Source organism: Topomyia yanbarensis, chromosome 2 (assembly GCF_030247195.1).
Source record: "Topomyia yanbarensis strain Yona2022 chromosome 2, ASM3024719v1, whole genome shotgun sequence".
Classification (NCBI taxonomy): domain Eukaryota; kingdom Metazoa; phylum Arthropoda; class Insecta; order Diptera; family Culicidae; genus Topomyia; species Topomyia yanbarensis.
Window position 1 is genome coordinate 13682920 of NC_080671.1, and position 19479 is coordinate 13702398.

General features: G+C 41.0%; 3 protein-coding genes across 3 annotated transcripts; 2 read left to right on the forward strand and 1 right to left on the reverse strand.

The window, feature by feature from the left end:
- The first annotated feature begins 4929 nt into the window (after window positions 1-4929).
- On the forward strand, window positions 4930-6475 carry LOC131681391 (5'-AMP-activated protein kinase subunit beta-1). The gene is made up of 3 exons (XM_058962149.1): window positions 4930-5591; window positions 5648-5878; window positions 5938-6475. The coding sequence occupies exons 1-3, from the start codon at window positions 5118-5120 to the stop codon at window positions 6082-6084; spliced, it is 852 nt and encodes a 283-aa protein (XP_058818132.1). The 5' UTR covers window positions 4930-5117; the 3' UTR covers window positions 6085-6475.
- Window positions 6476-6544: 69 nt separating this feature from the next.
- On the reverse strand, window positions 6545-9845 carry LOC131681383 (ATR-interacting protein mus304). Its single transcript, XM_058962137.1, has 6 exons — window positions 7817-9845; window positions 7663-7751; window positions 7403-7602; window positions 7042-7338; window positions 6802-6981; window positions 6545-6730 (listed from the first exon to the last, which is right to left on the reverse strand). The coding sequence occupies exons 1-6, from the start codon at window positions 9563-9565 to the stop codon at window positions 6555-6557; spliced, it is 2691 nt and encodes an 896-aa protein (XP_058818120.1). The 5' UTR covers window positions 9566-9845; the 3' UTR covers window positions 6545-6554.
- A 5866-nt stretch (window positions 9846-15711) lies between these two features.
- LOC131681393 (anaphase-promoting complex subunit 11) lies at window positions 15712-17048 on the forward strand. Its single transcript, XM_058962151.1, has 2 exons — window positions 15712-15934; window positions 16360-17048. The coding sequence occupies exons 1-2, from the start codon at window positions 15916-15918 to the stop codon at window positions 16593-16595; spliced, it is 255 nt and encodes an 84-aa protein (XP_058818134.1). The 5' UTR covers window positions 15712-15915; the 3' UTR covers window positions 16596-17048.
- Window positions 17049-19479: the final 2431 nt, after the last annotated feature.

Consider the following 19479-nt stretch of genomic DNA (forward strand, 5'->3'; position numbering starts at 1 on the left):
AGAAGTTCTCCCAATCCCGTTTTTTCTTCGGCTTTCGATATATTTCTATCAGAATAACCGGTGGGATGCCGTGATTGGTCTTGCGATTCCGGATGGAGCGTGGCGTCCGGTTCACTGACGTTTCGACGACCCATACTCGGTGCTCTGTTACAGTCTACTCGACTAGTCCTCGGCGGTGGATCTAGATTATTCCTGTGGACAGTTGCCTGGCGGTGATTGCTCTTCTGAAACCGTTGTTCGATGTTCATCACGCCGTTTCCGCTGAAAGACGGTCAGGATATACATCATAACTATGTTGACTGCGTTCCACGTCTTTATGTCGCTTGTCATTCTGTAGGCTACATTATCCGGGTTGATGTCTGGTCCCCCCGTTTTAAATAGCTCCCTGCATGTCGCTTCAAACCTCGAGCATTTGAAGATCACATGCTCCGGTGTCTTCTCGACGTTCTCACAATCTGGGCACAATGGTGACGTTGCGTACCCGAACGGATGAAAATACTTCCTGAAGCAGCCGTGGCCCGACAGGAGCTGTTTCAGGAAGGTCATCTCCCCGTGCTTTCTATTGACCCACGTCTACAGATTTGGAATGAGCCGGTAGGTCAACTTTCCTTTCTCCGTATTGTCCCATTCCTGCTGCCACGTCACCATCGATTCGATTCTCATCGTCTTCCTCACGTTTCTGGCGTTTCATTGATTGTAGCATATCCTCCGCCAGGGTGATGTAGATGGGGCTCATCTCGGCGATAACGTATACTGCCTCCGAAGATATTATTCTGTACGCAATCGCAACTCTTACGACCACCATCCAGGATGTGTTGTTCAGTTTTTCGCAGTTTCGCTTGGTTTTCAGCGCCGAACCCGAGGCAACCCAAGTAACAATTGAAGTTTTATAGCATGCTACAAGTGCAATCTAAGTTTTACGAGTTGCTATAAAACTACCATAAAACCTCAATTGTTACTAGGGAGGAACCCCATATTGCAGTATCGATGACGAAACACTAGAAAACAAACCGACTTTTCGCAGGTGTAATCAACGTGGTTGTTAAAGCTCAACCGGTCGTCGATTATCACTCCCAATTGCTTCAGTGCACGCTTCAATGAAATCACGTGTCCTTCTGTATCCGCTAAACCGCTTTTGCAGCTTGTCCCCGTTCATTCAGCTCTCGATCGCGTCTATTGTCTCCGTCACCGACACCACCACTTCTCCAAGTGTATCACTTATCACCGTTAGTGACACGTCGTCCGCGAAACGCACGATTTTCACATCGTACATCCTGTTCCAAACAGTTGCATCGAGAATGGAGCCCGGAGGAACGCTTGCTGCGACTCGCATTCTTCTGCCCTTCGTTCGTCTCGTACCGCAGTACTCTACTCTGGAAGTAGCTGGATCATTTATCTGTGCAGCGCAGCATCCTTCTTGTTAGATCAGCCGCATCAACATACTTGATTCCGCTGTTCGCCACAGTGACTCAACAAAGCAGTTTTCGTTAAAGACTTTCGTCTTCCACTTTAGCTTGCCGGTCGTCGTTTTCCGTGCTGCAACAGGGTTCAATCGTCCGATGCGGTAGCGAATCGCCTGGTGGTCGCTATGGGAATACTTCTCGCACACTCTCCAGTTCATGTTCGCCGTCAGTCAAGGACTACAGAATATGGCGGAATTTCTCCCGGTACCGATATCCGTTTCGTGAACCAATAAGCTCCCAATTTTGTCACGATACCAGGAGCGATTTAGCTCCCCGTTTCGCCGTGATCTACTCGTTGTAGTCCTCGGCTGTACTGCCCATAACAGCATAAGAGTCACATATGGATTTTTGTCGAAAATGAGTTATCTGTTGGATTGTATTCTGTATCACAACTGAATCACAATGCACAAATAAGATAACCAGGTTTGTTCAGAAAATGTTGTTCCCTAATAATATTGTTGATATAGTAAGGAGGAGTGAGGAGAGGCTGGCCGACGAGGATACCCAGGTACCCACAAAACTGAAATGTCAATAACTAAGGCAATTTCTAACCGATTTCGATGCCTTTGGTCGTTTTGGATTCAGAAACTCTTCTTCCATCCTGGAATCCGGATTACCAGAAGTATGTTCCAGTGCTGGGATACTGTTTGTGAATTTCAATGGAATACTGGCAATATGGGCAAAATTCTTGGAATTGCATCAGTAGGCTTTATCTCGTGGTTTTGAAACCATTTGGTGATTTAACCTCGGAACAGACATTTCGGAGCAGGTTTCCGTGAGTGGCCATTCCGAGTTCAAATTGCTATATTGTCCCGTAATAATAAATAACAGACTTCCAAGCCAATTTGATGACTTTTGATACTCATATTGCTAGGACATTATTAAAATTTACAAATCTTACCCTAGTACTGAACATTGCTCCGGAAAATCTGGATTACCAAAAACCAGATTCTTTCATCCGACTCGGTTTAACAGAATCAAAAAGTGTACAAGTTCCTGAATCCGAAACATATAAAAGTGTCCAAATCGGTTAATAGAAGCCATAGTTATGAGCATTTCAATTTGTGGGTACCCGGGTACCCTCGTCGGCATATTAAGGGTTTTTTTGTTGTTGGACGGTTAAAATAGACCGATTGCACCAGATTTCGTCGATCATACTTAATCGGTTGACGCATCGGAACAGGATTTTTATGGGAATATCAGCTATATTTATCATTTTCTGTCCATTCTATTCGTCATGACATTCGTTGAGCAAGGGAAATTAAAACTTCGTTTTTTCTGAACTTCATCTATAACTTCCATTTATAATCATGCTTTCATTTTATCCTCCTTTTATCGATCATATTTTGCAAAAATGATCTGCTGTTAAGCGGAAAAATTTAGTTGCTAACAAAACATATAAAATCCTGAATCTTTGGATGCACTATTTTTTGTCAATGTGATTAATTAATTAATTACTCAATTACAGTTGTCGTTGCCAATTAGCCATTTTTCGACACCTTTTGGATTCATAAACAAACGCACAATTTTGATTAGGGGACCACGAGGCAAGTCCGACACCTTAAGCGCGATAATTTTTCTAAAATTCCACAAAGCTCCTGAAATAGGGATCTTTAGGGGTGTGCGGGTTAAGGCATATTCTGATGCAGATTAGTACCGTGAGTTAATATCTCAGTCCTTTTTCAATTTTTTGGCCCGAAACTATTGAAAAAAACATTTTTTAGTTTGTTTCCTTTTAGGACAATAACACATCCAAACCCATGCGACTTGCACGACCCTATAGGTTGCCTTATCAGATCTACCATAGTTTGCAGATGAAACTTGAGATGGCAGGTTGCTAGCGGATTGACAAAGTACCAGATCATGCTGTGTGGGGTGCTGTCCCGGTTAACAATGAGGCGAACGAGATATTTGCAGATGCGTCATTTAGTAGGGCAACTGTCAGTTTGCTGGTTGAGTTTAATTTGGTTTTTTTAAATTTAAAAATCATAAAAGAATAATTAGGGTTTAAGAATGATATCAGTGTACTCGTAAGGACACCCGCTACCAATACATATGAAAAACTGGCACAATTTTTCCAAATTAAAGATCCCTATTGTATATTCTGTGCATAATCCTTGTTTAGGTGGTTCTTAACAAAATATAATTTTTTCAGCGTTTCAAAAAATTGAATTCATTAAAAATTATTGGTTGCCAAAAAATGGAGAAAAATGACATTTTAAAAATGCTGCGGGTAAGACCGACACCCCAAAGGGGTAAGAGCGACCCCCTCTTGAACTTTCTTTTTGTCCATTTTTTTCCATTAAAAATGTATTGTGTATGTGTGATAAAGTGCAATTATTTGTATATGAGTATGTGTGATGCAAACGCATGCTTTCTGTAGTTTCATCGCGTAGCAAGAGGAAGAGCATTCGAATTCGTGGTGTTATGAATAAATAATGTTTAACGCATGGTTTATATTATGGTACGGGTTTTCTCAAGTAATTCTTTCGAGCTTTATTGCCACTTGTATAGTCATTCTAACAAGGAAGAGCTGTTCTGCAAGCAGATTATATACGCTGTTACTAGGACTCATTCACTTAGAAGTGACGCACGCTTCGTAGTAAGCTGATTTTTCGTGTTGTGATTTTTCGGAACACTATTGATCAACAATCCGACGGTCAATGAAAATTTTTCATCAATATCATTTCAAAATCTCATATTAGATTATACTTTTCATTTCTTTTTGTAATATTATTATGAATCACGTTCAATTTAATTTTTAATTTTTTTGGTCGGCTTGAGACAATACTGATAAATAAATGCAAAAAACATAGTTTCCGTGTATTTCAATTATTAAAATAACGTAATTATAGTATAATCGAACACAACAAATATATCGAGTCGTTTTGTATCGAATCAAAAACGATCCCAATCATCGAAACACCGTGTCGGTCTTACCCCACCCAAAACTGTCGGTCTTACCCCAACAGCGCACATTTTTGTTAAATGCTCAATTAACAGTATTGAAATACTCAAACTTATCTTCAATACACACAAATAACGATATGGAGAGTAGAATAGAATGTGTGACAAAAAAAAACTGGTCATTTTCAAAGCTTTTGTGTTATTAAAACCTTAAAATGTATCAACTAAAAATAACATCCAAAAGCGTATCGCATTTGCTTTCGCTTGTTTTGTTTATTTTGTTGATTTTTAATGAACCCATATGGCATCGATATGTATCGAAATGCCTAAAATAGTCGTACTAATAATATCATGACATTATTGTATGATTTAAAATTTGATATCTGGGAAAAGTCGTGGGGTGTCGGGCTTCCCCCCAGTTCCCCTAGTCGAATCAAAATTGCTTTAAAGGCGCGTTTCCAATGAAACGTACATTTTTTTCGTTTTCGAACTGTGGAATTTTTGACCATGCAGAACAACTTTGATGTGCAGTGTGCTATCTGCCAATCTTAGGCTGCGTACTTTTATTCTCTCACCAATCAAAATAAATTCACGTCGTAGTCGCATTCAAAAAAAGGGGCGACATAAGCAAAGTTAAGTGTTTTCGTGAAAAAATTGTGCAAATTGCTCATTCGCTTTGTTCTTAGCCTTCGGGGTAACCAAAGGTGATCGACACAAAACTAGGCATTATCAGACTCAGCACTAGCCATGGGAAACGCAGGCAGTAATCTTCCCCGTGAACGTCACAAGTCTGGTTCGCACGATCTAATTCCGGGATCACCTCTCAAGGACGGACAGGCTTTTGTGTTCGACAAAAAACCGGACCCGAACCATAGGTTGGTATTCCAGAGGAGTGATGAAGACGTCGAACCGTACTACTCTAAATCGGTTCCGGAACCGGAATTTCTAAGGGACCACCGTAAACGATCCAATACCATGTCGGAAGAATCGGCACTGATGTGCGAGGAAGATGGGAATGAGGAGCAGAAAACTGCTCTACCTACTGTCTTCAAGTGGGAGGGCGGTGGCAAACAGGTGTATATAAGTGGAACATTTTCGGAATGGAAAGCCATACCAATGGTTAAAAGTCATGGGGATTTTGTTACGATTATTGATCTTCCGGTGGGGGATCATCAGTACAAGTTTTGCGTCGATGGCGAGTGGAAGCATGATCCGCGATTGGTAAAGATGTTTGTTTTTGGTACTAAATATATGATTAATATGGTTTGCCTCCACAGAAAAACATCGAAAACGACGTTGGAACCAAGAATAATTTGGTATCCGTTCGTCAGTCTGATTTTGAAGTTTTTCAAGCACTCGCCAAGGACAGCGAAGATACTGGAAAGGACGAGACCAAAGAGTATAGTCAAGATATACCAACGAGCAAGCCTTGGGGTAAGGAATCGGGACCACCGGTGCTGCCACCGCATCTGCTGCAAGTTATCCTGAACAAGGATACGCCCCTCTCGGTGAGTTGAGTACGTGCTGGTCGAAGTAACAAATTAATTGCAATAATGCATATTTTCAGTGCGAGCCAACACTACTTCCGGAACCGAACCATGTAATGCTGAACCACTTGTATGCCTTGTCCATCAAGGACGGTGTAATGGTTCTCAGTGCCACACATCGATATCGGAAGAAGTACGTTACGACGCTGTTGTACAAACCCATTTAAAATGCAGTGCCGACAGGTGGCAATTATTGTTCAATTTTCTATTGCTATCTCAGCACTTGTTTGGTTAGATTCGTCTAGGAAGTGCATGGATTATATTGTGTTGTTCTGTAGAAGGTAGGTAAGTTTCCAGAATATTGTACACTGTGAAAGATTAGATATGTGGTTCAAAAGTGAATAAATTCAGTGAGTATCAAGAACGATTTCGTGTGCGCACAGATCAACGTTCTTTTAATTAATATGTATGTTTTGACTAATTCGGAACCACGTTAGATAACTAGTTAAATAACACAGAATTTTATTATTTATGTACATTATTACGGATATAAATAAAGTGTTTGCCATTCTAATAAAACTATTAGATAAGGTTTTTGGTAGAAGCAAACAAATAGAACCATTATTTTTATTTCTATAAGTCATACTTTCATCCGGGCTTTCTCTACTAGTCGAAAAGAACACAACCTTTGCTGTGTTTACTGGTGTAATATTTTACTGGCGAAAAAATCCTGAAACAAATCTTCATACATGGAGCTACGCTCTTTTGCAGAATCATCACTATCCGGATCGGCGTCCATTCGGTCTTCGTCATCACTGGATTTCAACGGTTCATCCATCATTAACCGCAGGTCCAGCAGACGAAGTGCTTTTACTGAAAATGAAAATTTTATTGATCAATTCACATGTGTACGAAAATGAAATGTTTTTTCGGAGTATGCTTACTGTGCGCAGGTTGAAAGCGAAAGTCATTTTGGTGTTGCGTCAACCAGTTGTAGACAGCTTGTAGGCGACACTGAACCGCATGGCCACCGATTCGGAGGATTACACTGCGGTACGTTGTTTGGAAGATGTCATACAGCAACAGAACACCGTTTTGCGTGATTTGCAGCATGGTGTTAAATTCTGCAAGCAGTTAGATGGAGTTAGTTTGTAAAATAAATCGGGCAGATTAGTAGCACAAACCAATATTGAGCGGACATTGCATCCAGCAGCGAAGTAACTGATGAAACAGTATCACGAAAGCGTTGACTATTCTAATGTGACACTGGCAGGAAGTTTTGGAAAATGACGTTCGCTGATGGTTTGAGTGCTGAATGAAATGTTGTATCCATTGGACCGGGTGTGCCAGCGCGTTGCGCAAAAAGTATGCGGTGTTCCGAGTGTTTGCCACTAGGTGCTGAATATCTGACGCGGGCAGTGTTCGATTCTGTGCAACCGATGTTTCAAGCAGTAAAGCGTAGATTTGCAAAATGCAGGAATCTGTAGCAAAATGATAATCAGATTAGTAGAATAACGATGCTACGATTGAAATAGTTTAGAAAACCTTTCGTAAACTGAAACATTTTGAAAGAACTGTTAAACTTGAAACACTCCGGTTTACTACGACAGCAAAGGTAGTTGAGAAGTTCTACTGAGTGCTCGGTGGATATTCGATAGAGAGCTTCCGATAGATGCGATAGTATGAGCCCACTATTCGGCCGACAATGTACAATTGATTTGAGGAGACTAACCACTTGGGAACCACTAGAATATAAATAAATTATGTGAAAACCACATCTAGTCTGTGGTAATTTATAGTATTACTGTTCATCGAAGCGGCTTGTGTGGCGACAAAGACTACTAAGAAATGCGGCTGCAGCAGCGATCATTCCAAAATGGTCGTATAATTCATGCTAGAAAGAAAATATTCTATCAATAATTTTTGTAAAGGAAGACGGAACTCATGGCAATAACCTACTGCATAACTAATTTTGATCAGTGATTTATTCAACACGTTGATGCAGGATTCTGAACCTTCCTGGGACCGTACTAAACTTACAGCCAGCGACGGTAAGTACCTGCAAAGTAAACTTAAAGCCGCCAGGAACCTCCTCGAAATGATGGCTTTCTCAGTGCTAACAATCGGCTCCCGTTGGTAAATATTGGCACATCCTTTCAATCGACTCTTCTTGCTGTTCCTGCACAGAAACTCGAACGCCACTTTAGCACCCATGTGGCTATCCTTAACTCGTACCATCTGTAGTCTGTTGCAATAATTTTGAACCTCCGAAACTGCTTGAAATGCTGTCTTCGCTATCGAGCGTATCGCTTCATCTGGTAACGAGCCTTTTGAACAAACTAGCTGCGATAGGTACGCTTGCAAAAGTCCCAAATGCTGAGACAGAAAGGCATCCCTCTTGGAGAAATTGGAAATTCCACTATTGATACTATACTTTGAAATGCTTTCAGCGGAAATTTCAAAGATCTTTGGGTCAATTTCATCACCTGAGAGTGGAGATTCTTCAAACACTCGAAACCGAAGGGAATGTGCTTTAAAATCCTCCTCCGTTACAGTTTTTCCAGTCGGGACCAAGATGCTCTTGTCTGGCTTAAAAGAGTTGCTCATTCGTTTCATCTTCAAGTTCATCATCTCTACCGTTTTAAACTCTAAATCTGCCTTCTGTGCCACAATGACCTTCTCTAGACTTTTCATCTTTTCCACCCATTCCTTCTTGATCGTCTCGCTTTCTTTCATCTTCTCCAGTCGCAGCTGTTCGTTTTGGCTCTTGATGTTCTTCAGCTCATAGCGCAGCATAGAAACCTCGCCATCCCGAATTTGAATACGTTCCATCATATCGTTGTAGTCCGTTTGAAGTTTCTCGGTCTTTTTACTGGCCATCTCTAGCTGATTAGTAAGAAATTTGACCTGCAGGTCTTTCGCATGATCTTTTTGTTTGGCTTCCCGGTTTGCTTGCGTTAATTGATACTGGCTTGCGGGCAAACGGTTTTGTGCGTTTCCCTGTGGGTTTGTCGTGAACCCTCCAAGCTTCGCTTGTGGCAGTTTCGGCTTGAATACGGTCGACGATCCAGCATTTACATCCACAGTCTTCGTTCGATTTGGCGAGATTTTCTTCGGCGACCCTCCGTACCCATTCGGTTGCTCAGCTAGTTTTTCAGAACTACCACTGCTGCGCAATCCTTCCAGATTGAAGTCATCATCGAACTCATTATTGAAAAACTCGTCGATGTGCTTCTCAATGTTGTCGTAATTATCGTCGAATTGTTCACTAAACACGTCATCATCATCCTTCAGCAGATCTATAATCTCAACCGGAACCGGTTTCGCTTTAGACGGACCGGGTATCGCTGTAGGCGGAGGCATCAGCTCACATGAGTCCGGATCTGCCTGGGTACTAGATGTAATCGTTTCCTTACCAAATCTACCGAAGGTGACCTCACCTGTCTGGGTTTGCTGAAACATTTCCACTTCCTCCACGGCTTGAGATGCCAAAATGATGAATTCATCATCCTCATCGCCCCACAGGACATCGGATTTGGTAGATGATTTGGCAACCGTTGTAGGAGTTTTAACCACCGTTGAGGTTCGCTGTGCCTGTTGGGTGTACTGTACATACTGTTGGCTAGGAATTATCTCAAAATCAAGGCGAGCTTTTTTGTATCCCGTAGAAGGTTGCTTCAGTTGAAAGTTTCCAAAGCGTTTAGCCATTTTATGAATATTTTAATTGGGCACAAATTACATACACATTATTCTCACTTCTCAACGGACAAAAATAAGCTAAATTAGACACATCATAACCGCTGTATTAACAATTGAATGAACGTAAAAATATCGCATAAGATATACATTATTTACATAACTTAAATTGGTTATTCTAAATGGCATCTGCCTCGGTGAAAATTTTGGAATGTTTTGCTACGATGGGGCAGCGATTTGGAAACACATGTAAACAAAATTCGCTCCCTCGCGAGTGTCGCGTGATATTGACAGCATCCCAGTGGACTTTGCTTATTGCGAAGAAGTCAGGGATGAAGTAAAGGCACTGTACAAAATTTTAGAAAACAATGGACGGTGCAATTGAAAGTATTTTTAGGATTTTTTCTTTATTAAATTTTGCTGTACTCGACAAAAAGAGATTATAACGACTAGAGGGAGCAAAGCGCTACTGTCTTCATGTATTTACGGACTGAAGCATGGGGTCTCGCTCCAGCATGTTGTATCCCATTACATTGACAATATGTGTCAAACTAATGGGCCTAGCATATGTGAGAGCATGATGATAAATTATCAGTGTTAGCAGCGACATGCGACCTCTAGTAGTTATAATCTCTTTTACTTGACAGTTTTCCGGTTGTGATGAACTGGAGCAATGTACACTAAAATTATTGTTGTGTTTCGCACTTGCCCAGTTAAGCTCAGCCGGAAATGAACCGGAATTCTGGCTGGTTCCAGTTCGTCCGTGTCACTGGAGCCGGAATACGAACTGGAACCAGCCAGAATTCCAGTTCATTTCCGGCTGAACTTTACTGGGTGAGACAGCGTTATAAAACAAGAATATAATAACTCAGATGGAACGTTCCCTATGTGATTTAGGGATTCGTGCCATGCCGTACAGCATCATCTAATAATTTCTCTGTTGCGAAAGGATTTTGTAAAAGGAAGATTCTCGAATAGAGGTAGTAACAACATAGACTACCCGTTTATCACACGCTAATTCATCATAATGAAACGGCAAGTTTTACTTATTGGTTTATTTGAGAGCAGGGAAAAGCTCGCTGGAGCTGAAATCTTTTCAATCTCGCTCTCCAGCGGGCATAAAACCTCCTCATCTTTTGCACTAACAGATTACAAACATCCAAATGATACATGTAAACGATTCACTATAACTAATACTACAAGTAATTCACGCTTACAAACTAACACTGATAATATTATTGACATGAGAGGGTATTATGGAACAATCGCTTTACAACATTTCGGGACAAGTGGAAATCAAAGACATTAGAACAATGATTGTATAGACGACACATACTAGCAAATGGCTCATTATACCCGAAATTGGTTCTGGCATAAGGTATTCTTAGAAAGGGATGAAATCGAAGACTACGAGGTTAAATATTGAAGTCCACATATTGTAGGAGGTTTGAGCAATCATTTCGTGATTGTAGCTGATCAGCAATGAAAACATCTTTAGAGACATCTCGTCGAACGGACAGCAGGTCGAGATTAATAAGTTGACAGCAGTTCTGGTAACTCGGGAGGTTTAGTGGATCTATCCAAGAAATTTGACGAAGAGCGAAACGAATAAATTTGCGTTGAATAGCTCCGATGCGCTGGATATCGATTTGGTAATATGGTGCCCAAATAACAGAGCCATATTCAAGCGTCGAACGAACCAGAGCACAGTAAAGTGCCTTTAAGCAGTATATAGCGTCGAAGTTCTTCGAAACACGAAAAATAAACTCTAGTAACTTAGAGGCCTTGGAAATCGTATATTCTACGTGATCCTTAAAATTCATTTTTGAGTCTAGTAGAATCCCCAATTTTTTGAAGAAAATATCCAACTATGTCTGTAAAAAAAACCGGTGACTTCAGGATCCTTAATTAGATGAAATAGTTTAAAGTCGTCGGCGAATAACAATTTAAAGCATTCCTTCCAATGAAAAGTTTAAATCATTTAGATAGAGTAAAAATATGAAGGGTCCAAGATGACTTGCCTGAGGGACCCCAGAGGTCACTTCGAATGACATGGTTGTGCAGTCTCCAATTTTCACAGTCATGTCACGACCAGTCAGATATGACTGGATCCAAGCCAGAAGGAAACCATTGAACCCAAGCCTATCGAACATGGCAATGGCTATCTGGTGATTTATCTTATCGAAAGCAGTAGAGAAATGGGTATATATGCTGTTAACCTGAAGTCGTGCTTGTAAGGACTTGACGATAGAAGATGTATAACAAACAAGGTTTGTTGAAGTTGATCGTTTGGGCATCAGGAATCAGAATATATTGGCTTAAATGGCACGTTCCCCGCATGTAGTCGGAGATTTGTGCCTTTGTGCCTTGCCGTGTGTTTTCATCAATTCCTGAGCGGAAGGAAAGGACAAGGAGGTGTGGGGAAGTAGAATTGGAAGGGTGGGAAAAATAACAGCACAAAAACAAAAATAAACAACAGGTAAGTTAAGCTCACAAGTAGTTCAACTTGCCTGCGAATAAGCCTAAAGCTCTTTACCACATTGGATAAGAAACTTTAGTATGTCTCTGAGTTTCAGTTGTCCAAACATGGTTTCGTCTATATAAGGACAGCTGAAGGCTCGAAATCGCAATTGCGTTACCGCTGGACAGTTGCATATCAAATGATATGAGGTTCCGTAGTCGGATTCACAAAGATCTCATGAAAAAGGCTCAGCGCGCTGAATAGTTGCCATGTGATAATTGAGTTTGCAGTGGCCGGTTAAAGCCCTGGTCAGCATGCCGCAGAGGAGCTTCGAAAAATGTAAGAGATTTTTCGAAACCACTGGGCATGGTTGTTCTAGAAACGCCTTTGTTTGGCGACACGTTTGTAGATTTCTCCAATAATTGCGTGCTCGGACGAAGCCCAGGACCGTATTTTTTCCCTTATCCAACTTGTCGAATTGGCAGCGCGGGCTCAGGACCAAAGAAGTCAATCGCTGAACCTACCCTGGCCAATTCGTCAGCCGATTCATTTCCAGTAATACCGCAACGTCCGGGCACCCAGGCAAGGTAGATAGTGTTGACAATGCTTAGTTTTTCGATTTGGGTTCGGCACACGATCATTAGCTTGGACCGGGATTTGTTTGAGCTAAGGGCCTTGATTGCAGCCTGACTATCGGAGCAGAAGTTTATAACTCTGCCGGACAAACTCAGTTGAAGGGCCGAGTGTACCCCGCACATAATCGCAAAGATTTCTGCTTGGAATACAGTACAGTATCTACCTAGTGAGTGAGATTGTTCCAATCTCATTTCACGACAGTAGACACCAGCACGTCCCTCCATCAGAGAACCGTCAGTGTAACAGACCACTTGCGTCCATATAGCCAGACAACCACTCCTCTCTAGAGGGAATCTTCACATGGAATGTCCTGTAAGGAAAACTACATGTGAGTGTAATATCGCTGGGAGCAAGAATAACTTCCCCCCCCCCCCCATGTAACCATTTGTGACCACAATCGTGTATGACTGGTAGCAAGATCAACATGATTACCGTTCCAAATCCCAGTAACCTGCAGTCTGTATGCACATGATAGTGCTTCTTGTTTGAGGTGTATGTGTAATGGTTTCATATTTAGAAGTGCCTCAAGAGCATCAGTCGGAGTCGTGGTGAAAGTACCAGTCAACGCCATGAGCGCCATTCTTTGCAGATGGTTTAGCTTTGACTCGACTATCATCACTAGCAAAATATGAAGGGTCCAAGATGACTTGCCTGAGGGACCCCAGAGGTCACTTCGAATGACATGGTTGTGCAGTCTCCAATTTTCACAGTCATGTCACGACCAGTCAGATATGACTTACATGATTTATCTTATCGAAAGCAGCAGAGAAATTGGTATATATGCTGTTAACCTGAAGTCGTGCTTGTAAGGACTTGATGATGGAAGATGTACAACAAACAAGGTTTGTTGAAGTTGATCGTTTGGGCATAAAACCATGCTGGGTAACAGATATGTATCTAGAGCAATTTGAGTGATGAATTGAAGCACAATAATTTCAAATAGCTTAGATACTGCGTATAAGGCAGCTATCTCGCGATAGTTTGGTATAAGGCATTTGTTCCCTTTTTTAAACACAGAAAAAATGTAAGAATGTTTCCATGAATCAGGGAAAATTCCAGAACGCAAAGAGGTTATGTTTCTTTCTTGTACTTAAGAATCAAGACGAGATGCCAGCACTAGCAGGTTTGCATGCGTAGGTTTAATTTCGGCGTGCGACTCCAGATCGACAATTTAGGGTTTTCGGTCACACTCTCATTTACAGTAGCGATAATGGCATTTGATCACACAGTTTTCGAACGATACGGTTAACGACAGTACATTAGATTTTATTTGGTGAGGATTTCACGCAAATTTCTACTTTCGTAACGTGAGCATCTAAGATAGTCCGTAATATCCTGTGCGCTTCACGCGCAAAGATGGTTTTAACAAATTTTCTCCTTATTGGAGAACAATAGTTTTTACCTAATTTTTTTCCACTAAGAGAAATATAGCATAGTGTATATTGGCTTGCTAGGCCAAACAAAGTTTCGATTTTTTAAATTCTCGTCAGCTTAATCAGAACTCTTTTTCTTTCGGGCATCACACTAGGATAGAGGTTTTCTCAGAAACACAAATAGTGTTTTCGTTTTCTGGAGCTAGCGTCAATTTGGCGTAGGCTTCGTCCTATCACTAAATTAGTGTCGGATTCTGATGAGACGAAGTCGAAACGCAAATTTCATAACTAATTTATTTTTTTTTAATGTTGCGCTGGACGGGAAAATTTTACTAAATAATAAGAAATGGTTATGAAGCTATTTCTAGGGACTAAAAAGAATACTTTAACTGACTCGGTTTATTAAAGAGAATGAAAAATATATCCCGATTTTGTCAGACCAGAATAGACCATGAGGCTGATCGGTGTGTAGAACATGAGACAAAATATATGCTTATAACGACAGTAAAATAAAGAATAATTATTATACTTCTTACCTTAACTCTAAAAATTTTAACCTTAACCAAACGAATTCAAACCTTTCATATGTAATTTGAACACGTCTATTGATTAACATTTGGTTGCTTATATTTTATTTTGGCTATATTCTAGCATATTTTTGAAACACAAAACAAAAAGGGGTCAATATTAATGTTCGGATTTATGCTATATATAGTACACACAGAAAAAAAATGTTGGTAAAAATAAGAGTTTTTCACTCTTAGCAAAAAACAACCAACGCATACTCTTAGTTTAAAAATAAAACTTTTGTTTTGAGTACTATTCTTCATTTGCTTAAAAGGAAAACTTTTACTTTGATTATTATTCTTGATTTATTTAACAGTTTTACTTTCAACCTAATAGTTGGTGTTGGTTATTTTTTGCTAAGAGCGGAACACTCTTACTTTTACCAATATTTTTTTCTGTGTACAAAAACGGAGATAGACTGATTACACCTTTTATAGGAAGGTCCTAGCATGCGTCAAAACAACTGCCTCTGTGCTGTATGGGTGAGTTTCTTCGACGCTTGATCATTATTACGTTTTATAGGCTGGTTCTGTGCACTACCATTAACAATTTTGACGCATGCTGGGACCTTTTTAGAGGGATTTTGGATTACATCCTAGTTTGAATGAGTGCAGCACCGACTACACCAGTGTAGTGCACTGTCAAAAACGAAAATGGCATAAGTTTGATGAAAAACACCAAGCGTGTCTTTTCCACTTTTTCGATCAACGAAATTAAATGCATTTCTTTCCATCAAAATAGAAATTAGGAATGTATTTTACCTTGTAAGAGGTCAAAGCCCTGCTTAGTTTCCAATAAAATGGATCAGCTTAAGACGTTTGTTGAAAAGACTTTTCTGTGAGGGAGTGCAAAGTTGATGCAAAAATGAAAATCAAATGCATTTATTTCCATTTGATCCGAATGTTGTTCTTCAGTTTACATTTGAAAAGTGTAGCTCTGTTACAAAAAAAATTCTTTACCGAATTATAAACTGTAATTTTGGCATCTTTGTCTTATTTAAAATGGTACCCAGTGGTTACGCCTAGCTACAGTTTGACGTACTATTTTCGACCATTATTTTTTTGACGTTTATCTGACATTCGTTTTCGAATTTGTTTCGACGACAAGTTTCAATAGTATTTGTGCAATTGTGCGGTCGGAAGCAAAATCGTTTTTGCGGAAGACTCCAAAACAACATTAATTTCGGTCGTGATTTTTTTTTGATTCAGTTGTTTTATCGTAAATTACATCAAATGGTATTACTCCTGCGGCAAACTAATTGTATAATTGGTATCTAAATATTCATAGTTTTATTCAATGTGTCGGGTGTGGAGGATTTTATCACAATGAAAGTTACCGTGAAAAGTAAGTATGAATGCAGTCCAAAAATAGCATCTCGCTAGCGTGTGTCCGTAGGAGAAGGGGAGAATATTGTTTTGATTGGCTCGTGTTTGCTCACTTTGGCGAAGGGATTGGTTGAGCCAGCGCCAGGCGAGAAAATGTTGGGGCCGAGTTTTTCTTTTGACGGGAATGTAGAGGAAAGAGGGTCAGGTTTATTCGGGATTGGGATATAGCAGGAGAAGAGCCACGAGAACGTGTAAGTTCTCTGGTATTGATTTTTACCTCAACTGTCACCTTTTGCTAGTGCTGCAATTACGTCGGAATAATTCCTTCTCGGGTTAGATTAGGCCGCTGTCGTAGAATAATGTAGGTAGTTATTTTTCTGCTAGAGTTTATTTTAATTCTTTCGACAAGTGATTTAAAATTAGATATTTTTTCTGATCACTCAGGTTGGATGGGAGTTGCCGTCTGGAAATGGCTCGCCAACGATGACAACTGCGGAATCTGTCGGATGGCCTTTGAAGGTTGCTGTCCGGATTGTTCGCTGCCGGGGGACGATTGTCCGCTAGTTTGGGGTGCCTGCTCGCATTGTTTCCACATGCACTGCATCGTCAAGTGGCTCAACTCGCAGGCCAACCAGCAGTGCCCGATGTGCCGTCAGACGTGGAAATTCAATGAAAAGTAAGCTACCTGCTGGCGGGTTGCAGCCAACAGGAACCTAGCGAGTTCCGGTGTTGGGGCTCGAAGAATATTATATACCGTTGCTGAAGGACACACGTCATTCGAACAGTATTACCTTGAGAGTAATAGCAAACCAAGTGTTGGTGCTGAACTTATATTGAATCAGAACAAAAAAAAGTGTGGAATCGTGAATTATTTTATCGTGGGTGTAGCCAGTCGAGCGATTGGCCGTTTATAGTTCAATAAGTGCGGAGAGTGCTGGTTGTGTTATTTTAATAGTGTCGATTGAAGTGTGTGGTGCAATTTGCTGCAATTGTGAAGAAAATGGTGTTGGGGAAACCGAATATATGATGGTTATTTTCGTAATAAAATTGGATACATAGTATTTCATGAGAAGCTGCTAAGGTAGATCTACTGTGTGGAGCAAACATTTTTAGCCGAAAGAAGTATTAGTCGTTGAACGGTAAGTTTAAAAAACCACGTTTAATTACCTTATCCTGTTATGTCTTATGTTCTGCTAATTGTTTGCCATCGGAGAATTCTATAGCAGTCTGCAGTTAAGACAGTATACATTCCTAACGGATGCTGAACTCAAGCTGTATTGATACCTTATTTACTATGTATAAAGTACGTGCTTTAAACGTAGGTTCCGAATCCAAGATGACTTCTTGCCCTCAATGTCTTGAAATGCACGAGTCGAACAAATGATAGTTTAACTGTATCGGATGACGTTTCCATGCGAACGTGATAGTTGGGCAGTTGCTTGTTTGAAAGCATTTTAGATATCACCAGAGCATTCCAGTTCACTCGGATGGTATTCGATGTAGGTTGAATCCCGTATCCACTTAAAAATTTTAAATTGTTAGCAAAGAACAATCGGGATTGATCCATGTACATATAGCATCTGTTTGCAGTCCGTCATCGGTTCCATTAAGTACATATGTTGGGAAGGAGAGCAGATGGGTCGTTGTCGATCGTTTAAAGACTCATTGAACTAATTCACGAAGCTCGCTGCACTTTTTGATAAAATCAAGGGAATTATATCTGGACTCAAGGAACTAGGTGTTTTCAGGGTGAACATAATAGTTCTGCCCACCGTTTCCGTTTGATATATTGTGTAGTATCTACCAAGTAAATAAGATTGGTCTTCTTGTAGGAAGAATTTTTTATCTTGTGGTGCTTCCAACATTGTTTTAGATGGGCGAAGAGGTGCGTCATAAGCCGCGCCAAGGCTTGGCTGGCAGTGCACAATCCGAAGGGCACGACCTTGAATTGAAAATGGCTTCTGGAAGGAACGGTGAAAGCCGTCAGCGGCCCCGATTTCAACTGAAGTGGCAATTGCCAGAAGGCGTCTTTCAGGTCGATCGATGAAATGTATTTGCTGTTACGGAGATTGTTGATGATCGCTGCAATTTATTGGATTAGGTTGCCTTCGTTCACAATGATGGAATTGAGGTGACGGGCATCCAAGCAGATAGGATACTTCTTCTTTTTGACGGCGACCAACAGGTAGTTCCATGGCGAAAACTGAGTTTCCTCGATTACATCTATTACGATCATTCGATCAATCTCCTCTTTCAGTTCCTGTAGCACATGAGATAATGCCGTTGCTTACCAGGGGGGTGCATTTCCAACATCAATGCGATATTCGTACAATTTCGCTCTACCCAGTTTTCCTTCTTGTGCTTTCAGAAATTTTCGAATAGTTAGCTTCAACCGCTTTTTCTGCTCCGAAGATAGCTGCTTCATCTCCTGATCGTCATTTGTTAACTGCTTCTCTTTACTGTTCACCTCAATTGCGCAACACACTGCCTTTACGCCAAATTTGTCCCATAAATTCATTTCTAAAATGATGCAGTCCGGGATTGATAGTAGGGTGATGAGCCCATTATCGCTATGTTTCTATTATCACGCTACCCATTTGAAGCCGTTGGTTAGAGCAGTGTCTGCCATCTTTGTTCAACGCATTGAGTCAAATGGTAGCGCAACAATGGGGGCACTCGATTCGTGTTTTCGTTGCGCTCAAACACAAGAATTTCACTGTTTTCAGCGCATGTATGTTATTATCTTGGTACTTAACAACGAAGCAAAGCTGTTGATGCCAGTTTTTACGCATTCCATTGTTTGTAGGCCGAGTATTTAATGATTCAGTGAGGCGCCCTCCTTAGTATGGTGAAAATAGGCACTTCACCCTATCAACAACACGGGTAGAACTTCGTTGCGGTTGTTATACGCGATGAGAAGGTACACAAAATTTGAGATTCTATGCTTCGTACCGTCTGCCGTTTTTATTCCGCCTCTGACAGCTCCTTTCTGTAGACTGTATTCCTCTGCCCGTTCGACTTTATTTCCTCCTAACAGAGAACAATTGGCCCCGCTGTGAATCAAAGCAGTTAGCTCTTTCTCTAACACTGATATGGCGGTATGCGGACGGTTGTCGCTTTCGGGATTAATAATGATAGAATTGAGGTCTTTGAGTTCAGTGATGTCGAAGGGTTTTCCAAAAGTGTACTAAGCACTGCTCCTCTCTATAGCTGGCTCTCCGCCGGGTAACAAAAAATAATCGTTTGTGGTTTGGGGCAATCCTCGCAGTTCCAGCACACCATTGCTGATCGCTGATTGTTCAATAGCCTCTCTCCATACTGGACTTCTCGCCTTTCTGGTGCTTGCTGCGACTGGTTACTTTGCTGAGCGGGTTCTGCTTCTCTGCTGTGCTGCTGCTCCATGCCAAATCGGTTAAACCTGTGCTGCGGCTCCTTATGCGTTATGAAGCTTAGTCGTACTGTTTTCCTCTCCAGGTTCATTTGCAATGCGGTAACCTGCTCGACGAGTTCGTCCATATGCCCTCAACATATTCTTCTGTCTCACTCTCAGGCAATTTTTTTTCA

Excerpts from the sequence above, each read along its gene's own strand:
- LOC131681391 (XM_058962149.1), top strand. The coding sequence starts at position 5,118 with ATGGGAAACGCAGGCAGTAATCTTCCCCGTGAACGTCACAAGTCTGGT. Across the intron at positions 5,592-5,647 it reads GGAAGCATGATCCGCGATTG|AAAAACATCGAAAACGACGT; the intron begins GTAAAGATGTTT and ends TTGCCTCCACAG. Across the intron at positions 5,879-5,937 it reads ACAAGGATACGCCCCTCTCG|TGCGAGCCAACACTACTTCC; the intron begins GTGAGTTGAGTA and ends GCATATTTTCAG.
- LOC131681383 (XM_058962137.1), bottom strand. The coding sequence starts at position 9,565 with ATGGCTAAACGCTTTGGAAACTTTCAACTGAAGCAACCTTCTACGGGA. Across the intron at positions 6,982-7,041 it reads GCAATGTCCGCTCAATATTG|AATTTAACACCATGCTGCAA; the intron begins GTTTGTGCTACT and ends AACTGCTTGCAG. Across the intron at positions 6,731-6,801 it reads TCGCTTTCAACCTGCGCACA|TAAAAGCACTTCGTCTGCTG; the intron begins GTAAGCATACTC and ends TTTCATTTTCAG.